The sequence below is a fragment of the Eublepharis macularius genome, chromosome 2 (genome assembly GCF_028583425.1).
Source record: "Eublepharis macularius isolate TG4126 chromosome 2, MPM_Emac_v1.0, whole genome shotgun sequence".
NCBI lineage: Eukaryota > Metazoa > Chordata > Lepidosauria > Squamata > Eublepharidae > Eublepharis > Eublepharis macularius.
In genome coordinates, this window is record NC_072791.1 from 142,862,132 (window position 1) to 142,875,310 (window position 13,179).

A 13,179-nucleotide genomic window follows, 5' to 3' on the forward strand; every position below is an offset into this window, starting at 1 on the left:
CTGCCCCACCCCAGTGTCACCAGGCTGCTGCGGCCCGGTGCGAGAGGGGTGAGGAGAATCTCCATGGGATCCATGGGTCCCTCCCTTTCCTGTCATTTTCTTTTGACAGTGGAAAAAACTGAACTGTCTGCAGAAGCTACTTTAAGGGGTTAAAGCCAGAAGGGGTTCAGACCGTCCATGCCTATGTTGCCAGGGGAATTGATTGAAAGGTGCCAGATTGTCTGGCTTGATGAACGGCTGACGAACACCACAAACGAGGCTTGCAACGACCACTTGTTCGTTTGAAATGGGGCCTCACGAACCGCTTGTTCGTGAACAGCCTATCAGGCTGTTCGTGGGTTTTTTCAGTTCGTAATGCTGTTCGTGCCCATGTCTACTTGTGACCTGCTCAGCTTTAGGTAAGATACTTTTATGGATTCATGTAATTGCTCTCCTTTAATTATCTATGTAACAGTAATAATGGATGGTAGTTTTGTGTTGATTTAGACAATGTTCAAAATGTAATAGTTAAGTTTTAATAAAAGATTAAAACAGAAGCAGAGCTTCTCTAATAGAATTACTCAGTACTTCTAGAAAGAAAGAAAGAAAGAAAGAAAGAAAGAAAGAAAGAAAGAAAGAAAGAAAGAAAGAAAGAAAGAAAGAAAGAAAGAAAGAAAGAAAGAAAGAAAGGTAGGTAGGTAGGTAGGTAGGTAGGTAGGTAGGTAGGTAGGTAGGTAGGTAGGTAGGTAGGTGCTGGTACTCATGATGTTTGCTGCATTGGAGGCCCAAGCCTGCCAGGTGGAAGAGGTGCCAGTTCTGCAAAAAGAGGTGCTGGTACCACATACTGGTGCATACTACCAGAAAAAAAGCTCTGCTATTACCTGTACACTGTACCCGTAACAAATCTAAGACATTATTGAGGTGTACCTCTTGTAATAAATTAAATGATCTGATGTAGAAAAACTAACAAGATGCCTGCAGCTTCTTAAGTACATGCTTATATCTAATCAGGCCTCATAAGAGCCATCAAGAACAATGTGGTGACACTGCCAAGCAGGTGGCATTGGAGGTTCCAGCCAGGTTGATGCTTCTGCCATGTTAGTGCTGGATAAAAACTTGGTTAACCAGCATATTTGGTTAACCAGCAACCACTTCCCTGTGGAAACTGCTTAATAAAGCTTTTACAGTAATTCTATATTTAAACAATAATTTCTGCCAATTTACCCAGAATAGATATTAGGGTAACTGGCATGTAATTTCCCAGACATCCTCCTAGATCACTTTTTAAAAATAAGCATTAAGTTTCTTACCCTCTAAAACTACACTAGGGGGGCCACTTTTATGAACAAGTTGCATGTTTTTAAGAGATTAACACTTTGCAAAGAGTTAGATTTATATTAGTTTTTAAACCTTTTAATATTAACCACCAGCAGTCTTATGCCACTTTGACTGAAGTGAAGTCCATCTCTTTTGCACAGACTACAAAACCCAGCTACCCAACTTGATCTTTTGCAAAGAATCAATCGGCTGTAAAACATTCCACAGTGCAGCAAATATGAACTCTTCCTCCCAACATCACAGTTTCACCCATGATCGGAAAACCTTAATCTCTACTTGTCTAGATAGCCCTTTGCATGAAACAAGCAACATTTCTAAAAATGCTGTCTAGGAAGTCCCAGCCTTTAATTTCATGCCTAGCAGCTTAAATTTATCTTCCACCACCACACAAGTACGGTTCTTTCATGCAACACTGGATTACCCACATCCCCCAGCTGACTTTTTACTTTCAAAGCATCAGCATACTATCATTTTCTAAAACAGCAAAAATATTAACAAATTAAGAAACATAGTATGCCCTATATATTGTCGAAGGCTTTCACGGCCGGAGAATGATGGTTGTTGTGGATTTTCCGGGCTGTATTGCCGTGGTCTTGGCATTGTAGTTCCTGACGTTTCGCCAGCAGCTGTGACTGGCATCTTCAGAGGTGTAGCACCGAAAGACAGGGATCTCTCAGTGTCAAACTGAGAGAACCTTGTCTTTCGGTGCTACACCTCTGAAGATGCCAGCCACAGCTGCTGGCGAAACGTCAGGAACTACAATGCCAAGACCACGGCAATACAGCCCGGAAAATCCACAACAACCATAGTGTGCCCTCTTGGAATACATAAACCCTCAGTGTTAAATTTATTTATTTACAACATTTCCTATACACTTTTATTTAGGAAGTATCCACACAAATGGAAACGTTTGATTTAAATTGGCTTTTCCTCCAATTTAATTAATTGATTTAAATTGGCCTCTTCCACTCAGTGATTTAAATCAATCCATCCTGTTTATGATTTGTAATATTTTTACAAATAAGACTAGTAAATCAAACAAGAGCCAATGTACAGTAATAGTTAGAGTTGGGAGACCCAGATCTGAATCCCTGCTCTGCCATGGAAGCTTGCTGGGTAACCTTGAGGTAGTCACATATTCTCAGCCCCAGAGAGGAGTTGTGAGGATACAATGAAGGGGAAGAAAAATGATGTAAGCCACTTTGGGTTCCCACTGAGAAAAAAGGGAGTGTAAATAAAGGAAGTAATAAATATCATTGCTAAAGATACAAAAGTACACTAAAATGACAAAAGTAATGCTTAAGAATGTTAATAGCTAATTAATAAAAACTTGTCAAGGCAAAGTTCATACTGTTCCGCATTATAAAAATTACCTTTTTGTGTTGTAGGCTGTATCCTGAGGAGTTTCTTCAAGCAAGGTCACATATCCCAGGGTACAAGTAAGGATAAACAGGACTGTTAACGTGTGTGCTTGCCTGTCGCATAGAAAAAAGCAAGTTAACAAAATGTTTTCGTTCTATTAACAGATGGCTCAGTATTTTCAACAAGCTGAATGCAGCAGTTATTAGTATTACATGTTGCTCTCTCCAAGCTCAAGGTGGCTTAGACAGAAATGCAAATAAAAATAATTACATCAGCAGACAAATACCAACAATTCAAAGCAGACCCTTTGCCCACCAAGTCAAACTTCAAAATGCACTAAAGTTATGTGGGTAACCCTATCTTTCTGAGGAGCTAGATCTGGCCTTCATAGGAAGGTCTAGAGCCTCAAGACAATTGTGGTAAAAGTTCTGCTTCTAGCAGTTGATATTAGGACAAATAATGATCAAGAGGTCGTGAACAGTGTGGGAACTCACATAGACAGAGGTAGTCTCTAAGGTAGGTTGGTCCCATACCATGAAAGGTTTTAAAGGTAAACATCAGTACCTCAAATTGGAACCAACAGAGCACAGACAGTCTGTAGAGTTGCTGCAAAACTGGTTAGATATGTTTACTTCCCTGCAAGGCAGGCTACAGAATTTTATACCAACTACATTGTCCAGGTTTTCATCAAGAGCAGTTCAGTTTTAAGCACATTACTGTTATGATTACGAGAGCACTGATAAGCATGATGAGAGTCCCCTTGAAGTAAGTGCAATACGTGCAGCTGATAAAACACATTCCAAATAGCTACTTTTCCTAGAGGCGAATCAAACACCAGGAGACTCTTAAGGTTCCAAACCTACCCCACTAGAGTGATGAGATGACTGCCCAAACACAACATTACAATTCAGTTTGTTTACTCTTACATACTAAAAGCCAAGTGGCCCTGAGCTAAGGATACTTAAATCCAGAGATTGGAGGCATGAATGGACAAGACAGATTTTCCCACACACCTGAAAAATTCCCAAGGTTTGCAGAAAAATCTGTAATCTATAAAAACACATGGTAGTGGGTATTAAAACACAAAAAATGATCAAAGGAGTGCCTGTAGCTCTAACTAGATGCCCTCAGTGGCTGTTGCGAGGCAACCATAACCATAAGATTGCCAACCTCCAGGAGGTGGCAAGTGGTTTTCCAGAATTACAACTGATCTCCAGGCAAGAAAGATCATTTCCCTCAAAGAAAATGGCTACTATGGAATTTGGCCTATGTGGCATTATACCTGCTCAGTTCACTCCTCTCCCCAGGCTCCACTTCCCAAATCTCCAGGAATTTCCCACCCTGAAGCCGGCAACCCTACATAACAATTTATCCAGTATTCCAGGTTTTCTGTCAGTAAAAGGCATAGGGAGGAAAGGGCTCTTTCTAAGGCTGTTTTGCCTTTGAGAGAGGACTCAGTGGGGCCAGGCCCAGCAGCAAGCAACCACCAGACAACTTGATACCACAACTCAGATGATTCACTCAGGCCCAGCTGCCTGCCAATGCTCAACAGGAGCCCATCCCCTCCAAAACCAGAGAAGTGTAGTGGTTAGAATTTCAGAGTAGGGTGTAGGAGACCCAGGTTCAAATTCCCACTCTGCTGTGGAAGCTCAAAGGATGGCTTTTATCCAGTCACACACACTGTCTAACCTACTTCTCAGGGTTGCTGTGTGGATAATAGAGGCAAGGAGAACAATGTAAGCCACTTTGGGTCCCCTTTGTGGAGAAAAGTGATATATAAATGAAGTAAATAAAAATACAAGTGAAGATGGGGGCAGATAAAAGGCAAGTTATTGAATATGGATTGTTTGAAGGAGAGAAGGATGCAGGGAAAGAACAACATATGGAAGCTGCCAGGAGAAAAAGAGGAAATAGTGCGGGGAAGAGGATAGAGGGAAAAGTGAAGCACCCTTCTCCTCCTTGCACATTCCCCACCATGCAATTGGGCTCAACTCAGCCTGCACCAGACAACTGGGCCATTGGAGAGAGGCTGCCAGGGGGAGGGGGAAAGGTGAAGATGGGGGCAGACAAAGGTGGGAGAGAAGGAAGTAGGAAAAGGGAGATAGACTATGGGGGCAAGAAAGGGAAAGAGGACATGTGGGGGATGGGGAAATTAGATGCTCTCCACATGTCCTTTTGGGTCCCCACTTGTCTAATCTACTACAGGATTGGCACACTTTACTAACTGACCAATCCAATACATACAATTGAAAACAGTCATATAGTTAAATTATTCCCTAAAATATGGAATGACAGCATAGTTACTAGGCTATTGTTTGTTTTATTCCATATGGTATCATTTGCTGGCAAGGACAGGAGGCCTGCTTGGCCTGCAACAGATGGGACAGGCAAAGCAGCACAGAAAAAACTTTTCCCACTGGCCTACTATAACTGCAGGCATCTCTAAACAGAAAACATTAGCCAGGTGCTGGTTTACTATAGTGGCACCTTAAACATTGCTATCACTTTTGCTTTATTTCTGTTTTATGTTTTAAAATGTAGGCAGGTCTATATGTTCCAGGATAAAAACCAAAGTGAAGAAGTGAATCAGCCACATTTATAGAAAACTGTCCTTAATTACACTGTTATATAAGGCTTTTTAAAATTAGCAATAGTATCAAAGCTGATGCTGTTTAAAATACCTTTGTTTTTCTAATGAAATTAATGTTTTTAAAATGTCTGCCTGATATTAAACTATTTTTTTTATTTCAATGATCTGCCAACTCTATTCCACTCACCCATGACGTCCAGGTACTAGAGCTTAGAAATCCTTCTAGTTGTTTATGTAAAAAAGAGTTGGGTGCCATTAATGATACTACCTAATCACAAAATCTCTTCAAACAGCTTCACACAACATTTAAACAATACTGGCAAAAACACTGAGCCTTTAGAGACTCCACAGGTGTTACAGTGCTGAAGTAGCCTTTTCAATGGCCACAGTTTGAATCTAATCAAACAGAAAGGTTTTACATGACTCTCAAGTGTCAGCTAAACACCAGGGTTCAGTTTTAGCCCAAGCATCTGCTCAGTCAGGATGCCATGAGGAAAGGATGCCTACATGTCACTGGCACTTGCTCCCAGTCTTGCACATCCACTGGTTGGGTTCAAGGTGAGCTCCGACCACATTGCTCACTCAGGGAGACAGAACTCTGCCAGATACCTTACCCCTACCATATCTTCAAGATGGCCTTAAAACAATTGTACTGTCTACAGCATCAAAAATTGCTGGGAGAATCAGAGCTGTTCTCCCATCAATAACCAGCTAAACACAAACTAAATGCAGCACTATAAACTATCCTTAATAGACACCTGGATTCTCACAATAGGATAGTAACTTGAGCAATGTGAAAAATGAGTTCACACAGAGTAAGCACTCAAGTACTTTATTTTTCAAAGTTAGTAACCTAAGAGGCTGATGCACTAATTTAAGACAGTATGTTGCAAAGAAATGCATCAATTTAGTAAATATCTGTGCTTTGTCAAAGCAAATTATCAGAACAGATTTCTGCAGATTTAAAACTGTATGTAAGTGCCCCAGCATCCAGTGGGCTGAAGTTCTTACCTTTAAAGACTGATAAGCTCATTTTCAGTTGTAAGGGCCACAGTCACACTTGATTTACCAATCAAGCATGAGCTCCTATGATCCATCACATAAAATGAACACCAGAAACTGAGAAAGCAGCATTATTCCTTCAATAAGTCAACTGAAATGTTATCTTTGGCAGATTTTACCTAAAAAATCCTCCAAGCCCCTACTGCCTTTGTACCCCTGCTTTGCAAAAATTCAGCAGAAACCAAAGTTGGATTACAGCTATCTGGATCTTCAGTAGAAACTTATTAAGTGTTAAAAGTTGATATACAAATCATTTGAAGAGTCACACTAATATTTGTGTCCAGAAAAGAATAAAATGACACCAATAAATTGCAACATTCAAAAAATATTCTACTGCTAACCAAAAAGTCACCATCACTAAACAAAATGAACTGAAAAATTCAACTGAGTGAAACTGCTGAACTGGAATTTATCTGCAAGCTTTAGTTCTAAGCAAATAGAAAGGCAGAAGGTTCTCTCCCCACTATAGATGTTTAACTAGCGTAGAAAAGCTAAGAAGATCCTGTTGATGCCAATTATTGCTTTTGTGAAAGCGACTGTTACGTGCTTATCTTGCACCCACAGCTCACATTCATACAAATTCATTTACACTTCACAATCTTCTTCCTCTATGCCCATGTACGTATGAGTTGTTTAACTAGATGACGCATTGGGAGATCTATGATGAGCTCTTCCCAGTGGTTTTTAAAAAGGAAAACAGCAACAACAAAGGGCCTCTGCAATGCCCAGGTTTGCCAATCAACATCAATTCCTTCCATCGGCTGTCATGAGACCTTGACAGGGGGTGCAGACAAAAGCACCTTCACTGTCTTTTTTTCTCCTTTTCAGGGCTAATAGGAGTAAGGGGGAATGCAGGTTGTGACTATGGGGGAACGGGGGTGGAAAAGTTAAATTCAAACTGGAGACCAGCATGATCTTTCACTTTTAAAAACGCTGAGAAGACTTGATCACTAATCTCCCAGCATCTTGACTACTTAGACCACATCTCCTGAGAACACTGAGGGGAACACTAATGCACAAAAGACTTTTGTCAGAACAAATGAATTAGACTTAAGTTGACAGTATTTTTTTCCCAGTACCATGCCTTTTCTCTTTTGCTGCAACAGTCTAGTATGGCTAACCCACTAGAATTCTATCTAAAACAACTGGTTTCGGGTGAAAAGAAGAAATATCAAAATATTAGTTACCTATAGAAGATCAAAAGATCTTTTAAAATATGTTTTTCTTTTTAAAAAGGTTGCTTATAGCATTTAAAGGACAAACTCTGTTACACCTTTTCATCTCACTCAGAGCTGTTTACCCTAGCTTTTTTCCCCAAACATAGTATGACTTGAAGGATATAATTTGTTTTTCAGGATGTTTTAAAACTTGAAGCATCTCTTAAAAACTACGGGGAAGAAAGTCATATTTACAGCAAGTCTATCCAGATGGTTATTCACAATACTAAACTTTATTACAATGTCTAGAATGTACAAATATAGCATGAACTTTTAAAAGTAATCAGAGTAGACTGTTACTGCCTTCAGAACCACAGAAAATAGTGCAATATTCACCCAACTGTCATTTAAAGCAAACAAAAACAATGTCACATGACAAGCACAATTTCAAATGTAGTTATGTTCAGGCACAGGCCTTTTAATATCAAACTGGCCTCTGATTCACCTTTTCATAATCAAGCTCTGAGTTAACCTGCAGAGGCAGGAAGAGCAGGGCAATTGAATTGTCATTTGTTTCTCCCTTGACACCTCTCTTTCCAATGTTTGGGGAAACAGACAATTTGCAATAAATTATTGTTCTAGCCATCATAAAACTAGAGACATGTGAGCCAAGAGATAGATACGTGCAAGGAGAACCACCTAGCCATGGATGGCTAGGAAAGAGGCTGGGTTTTAGGGGATGGAACTTTTCTCCCCCCTTGGGAAAGAGAGGGTACAAAAAGAGCCTGCAACTGTTTAGCTGTGCTGCTCCGGTAAGTTCCTAGGATGGTGGGACAGAGGTTCATGGATGCCAGGATTCCTTCCCCGCACCAGACACTGGTATCCATCTCAAGTAGGAGATGAATACAGTACACTGTGGTAAACCTTGAAGTGACAGACACTAGCAACTGCTTTTGTTTACTTTCATAGCTGCAAACCTTTTGTTCAAGATCTATTTTCCCTTACCTGTGTGCTCTTCATATTCTGTAGTCTGCTGTAGTTCAATAAAGACCTTTCTTGGTTAAGATAAAAGTGGGTCAGTTCTCACCCATGTGCCTACAGTTTGGTCAGTTGCCAGAACTCTGTATGCTCAGAGGCTAACCAACTTTCCCAATGGCTACTGGATAGAAAGCCTGTTTTAGCTGGGGTGGTGGCAGCCCTATTTAGGAGACACTAGGGGACCAGAGGGAGGGAAGAACACAGAACCACCACCACCCCCGATCCATAACACTAGTAATAAGGGTGATGCATTAGATCACTCAGTATTTTTCAAAATGCATTCTATACAGTAATACTTATGGTCAAAGGTGAAAACTGCCCATGTCCCCTTAACTAAACTTATTCCTAACGGATATAATTAAAGCAATAAGCACTTAATTCTAAGAGGAACAACCCTTCAGGAAAGTTCTATTACCCTGAGATCATGATTTGGGTTTTTCCTCATTGTTTGGCTACACTAGTCAAAATGGAATCCCAGAGAATCCTTCATACCAGCTGTCATGAGTCCAGAGATGAGAGCAAAACAAGAGAGCCCAGGAACACAGAGCTTCCCTTTACTGTTCAGAGAATTTATCACCTGAGCTACTCTCCCTTGTTGGGATTATAGTTTGTCTATTTCTGTTTGACAGGGGAAGGTGGCCTAGCTATCCTTCGTTTCTGCTGCCCCCTCTGGTTAGACTTGCCAGTCCCCCACTGGGGGGATCCCCTGCCCCCAGCCTCTTCTCCCCCGTCACCTCTCACCTGGCTGGCAGGGGGGAGGTGTGGGAATGCAGTGGTAGCAGCAAAGGAGCACCCCCATTTACCCCATGTTGGGCCAGGAATAATGAGTAACCATCAGCCCCCAATCTAGTGTTTGGGGCTTATTTTTACTCAATTGGCCTCTGGCACAACCCATTAGTCCCACATCACACCAGGAATGATGTCATTCCTGGCACATGTGGGGCACTTCTAGAGTAAGTCCCGTCCTGTCCCCCCTGCACATGCCCTCATCCTCCAGTTTGGCCCTCCAGGGACCTGGCAACCCCACCTCCAGTAGAGGTAGGATTTCTCCCTTTTATAAAATTACACAAGCAGAGTCCACTTGCATCACAATTGGACTGCGCATCCCTAGCTGGGAGTCAGCTTCTAACCTGCTAGTTTGCTCCTACCATCTTACCACAACCCTGCAAAGTAGGCCAAATAAAGTGAACTTTAACAGACAGTTGTAGAGTAAAGGACCATTTTCCACAATAACCACTTTTTTTCTCTTTGCAAGACTGTGGGTCAGTCACAGCTTCTCAGAGCTCTTCGAGTCCCACCCATCTCGCAGGGCAATTGTTGTGGGGATAATAACAACATGCTTTGTAAACCACTCTGAGTGTAGCATTAAGTTGTCCTGAAGGGCAGTATATAAACCAAATGTTGTTGTTAATTATTATTATTATTCATTTAGTACAAAGAAAAAAATTGGCAAGTTAAACTAGAAACTGCATTTATTACCACGCTTGTGATAAGAACATTGTTTTCTAGGAGACAGCTGTGTTCTCAATCACAGCAAATAATTTGATTTGCCAACTGTGAGATTAACAGAAGAATCACCTTATCAAACACATTAAAAGTATGAGAATCAGTGATGTAGGCTTCCAAAGAAAATTTGAATTGAAAATTTTCTGATTCCAATGTTTGCAAAAGATGGCAAATACAAGCCAGGACCGTGTATAAGCGCTGGCATTTGTCCATACTTCATATCTTACACTTAGACCACCTAATGATCAATTTGCAGAATAGCCCTGAAAAAATACACTATACTAACATATGTGGGGTAGAAACTTTTCCACAGACAAAATAGAACACTGAAACAATTTCCAGAAAATTTCTGCTTTGGAAAACTTTCTGCAGAAAGTTTCACAACTGTTGAGAATGGTATTGACTATATCTGAAATAATTAAAAAAAATTACAGTTCTTACTAGAAGAGAGGAAATATGTGCATATGTAACAGAAAAATAAGATGCATGGATGCTATTTACTAGATCTGTTGGGAAACAGTAATTATCCAGAGTTTAACAGTCTTTTTACTAATGCCATGCCCCAAAACATCTAATAGAGTCACACTTGTCATGCTTCATTCAGTATATTATGCTATCAGTATCCAGGTACCATTTCTATCAGGTACCATTTTTGCTTTGCAGATGGCAGAGTATTAAGCTGAGGTGTCAATTCGTTCTTTTTTCTGAAAATAAACAAATATCCTGCAGCCATTTTTCCCATGCCCAATCAACTATAAACAGGCTCCATATATCTCCCTCAATGACGCCTAGATACAAAAGATGGGCACAAACAAAATAAGAGCCAGAATACAAGCAGAAAAAACTGAAGCCCACTCAAAAACATTAAGCACTTGGAGAAATGGACAAATCCCACCTGCAGGCTAGGAGAGTATTTCCCCAATGCTCTGAAAGATGCCTTTTCAATCACCTGATCGGGAGCTGCAGCAGCACTGGGGAGGATTTTTTTTAAAGCTCTTCCCTTTCTAGCTCTCTCCTCACAGAGTGTTTCTCTAAACAGAAATTCCCCTCCACCACCTTTTAAGCCTAGAAAGGAGGTAGCAAGTAGAGCATACGCACATATGTTTTTCCTACTCAGATTTAAAGCAAGCAAATGGGAATGCCATGTGTATATCCGCCCCCAAACCTTTGGTCTTTAACTTCTCCCCTCCTCCCAACATGCAGCTAAAAATTCGTGTCAGGGAATGTGAGGATAGAGGGCCAACTGAATGTGATGGTATAACAGTGATTTAAGAAAGAAGTCAGTTTAAGGTGGATGCTGAGTTCATCTCCGCGTTGGCAGGAACATCAGCAGCAAGGGGAGATTCACCTGGTCCCAACTAGATTACAACGCCCGTTAAAAATTCACCTTGGGGTTTGGCATTCTTGAACTTCCCCTCTGAACCTCTCCCCTTCCGATACACTTTCCTGGCGGGCACAGAGACACAGAAGCCTGGTGTATGCCTGACTCGCGTACTAAGCCCAGCGACGGCCCAAATAACAATAAATCGATAACGGTCTCGATCCCGCGGCCGCCAACTACATCGTTCTGCTCATAAAGGAAAGCGGGGAGGAGGGTCGTTCTCCGTCTCTCACCAGAAGAAAGTGTTGGTCCCGTCGTCGTACACCTCAGACTCCGTGCTGCGCCGGGCCCCATGAGTAACAGCCGGGGGACTGGTTGCCAGCGAGTCTCCACGAAGCCCAGAAGCCCCCGCAATAACGGGGACTGCGCCGCCGTTGAGCTGCTCCTCTAATGCTGCCTTGCCGGGCCCCGCTCCGTGACTCCTACGCTCACTGCGCCTCATGACGGGAATGAGAGGAAGAAACAAGGGTGCTCAGTTGACTCCGGGCGCACACCAGGCATGACCCTCCGCCGGCCCCATCAGACAGGCAACAACAGCCAGAGACTGCCAACAACTCGCCTAAGGAGCCTCCTCGCCGCTCCCCGTGACCTCACGTAGGACAGAATGGAGAGGCGGGGCTAATCCGAGAGGAGGCCTGATTCGCTGCGGAGCCTGCGCGCCTGCGCAGTACTGATATCCAAGGGGGCGGAACGAAGAAAGAGGCACGTTTGCCTGTGGGAGCGGAGGGCTGTCAATCTGTCCTTTAAAGTTGCAGTCCGGTCTAACGCATTGGTAGCCGATGGTCCCCCAACACTGCCCGTTAGGTAGATGAGTAAGCCTTAGGGCTGCAATCTTAAGATTGAAATCCTAAACATATTTGGGAAAGAAGCCGGGATTTAATTTTGAGTAAAGACACATCACAGCAATAGGCTGAGTGTTCTAGTAGAGAAAGTCTGCAGACGGTTTCCTATGGAGAGTGTTGATGGGGGGGTTGATGTTCCTCTGCCTTTACCACTTTACAAAAAAAATTAGCACGAAAATGCAATCACGGGTCATTGAAGTCGCAAGAAGATACGCGCCAGGGTGGGGGTGGAGTTGTAAACTAGATGGCAGAGAACCCGTGTTGGATTTATGCACAAACCTAGTCAGTTACAGTTTAGTAATTGGATGGGAGACCTCCAACGAAGACCAGGGTTGCAGAGGCAGGCAATAGCAAACCACCTCTGGTAGTCTCTTGCCTTGAAAACCCCAGCAGGTGTTGCCATAAGTCAGCTATGACTTGATGGCACTCTCCACCACTACCACAGTTGCTGCTATTAACTTTTTTTAAAAGTATCCAACTACGCCCTACTACCCACCCACTACTCTACTCAACTGGCATCATCTCTCCAGGGCCATTTGATAGTGTGTGGAACAAGCAGTAAACAGAGTAAAAATAGAGTAGGACATAGTTGGATACTTTTTGTGAAAATCAATTGGGAGACACTCTCAGAAATTATTAGGTCAGCTGTGATGACATTAGCAAAACGGCCACCACACTTCATTCTTTACTTTTAACTATCTCATGAAATAAATGATCTATTTTAATGCATAAGGTCTCATCTGAAAGGTAACTGAATATTCAATACTTTTTCAGTATTGAGATAGACCTTATGAATGTTTCTATGGATGTATTTTCCTAAAACTGAGATATTTTTGGCATTGGTTATGGAATATTAATGTGTTTGACCCAATGTTTGGGCAGTAGTGTAATTTACAAAGTATTAATAATTTTTGCACATATTGC

General features: G+C 42.0%; 1 protein-coding gene across 1 annotated transcript in view; it reads right to left on the reverse strand.

Moving 5' to 3' along the window:
- The window catches only part of PTDSS2 (phosphatidylserine synthase 2), a 50,291-nt gene extending 38,299 nt beyond the window's left edge, over positions 1–11,992 (reverse strand). Inside the window, exons 1-2 of the mRNA XM_054972686.1 lie at positions 11,647–11,992; positions 2,691–2,792 (exon numbers count right to left, since the gene is read on the reverse strand). Coding sequence (XP_054828661.1) covers positions 2,691–2,792; positions 11,647–11,855 — 311 coding nt within the window. The 5' untranslated portion in view covers positions 11,856–11,992. The remainder of the gene's footprint in view (positions 1–2,690; positions 2,793–11,646) is intronic.
- Between the last annotated feature and the right edge of the window lie 1,187 nt (positions 11,993–13,179).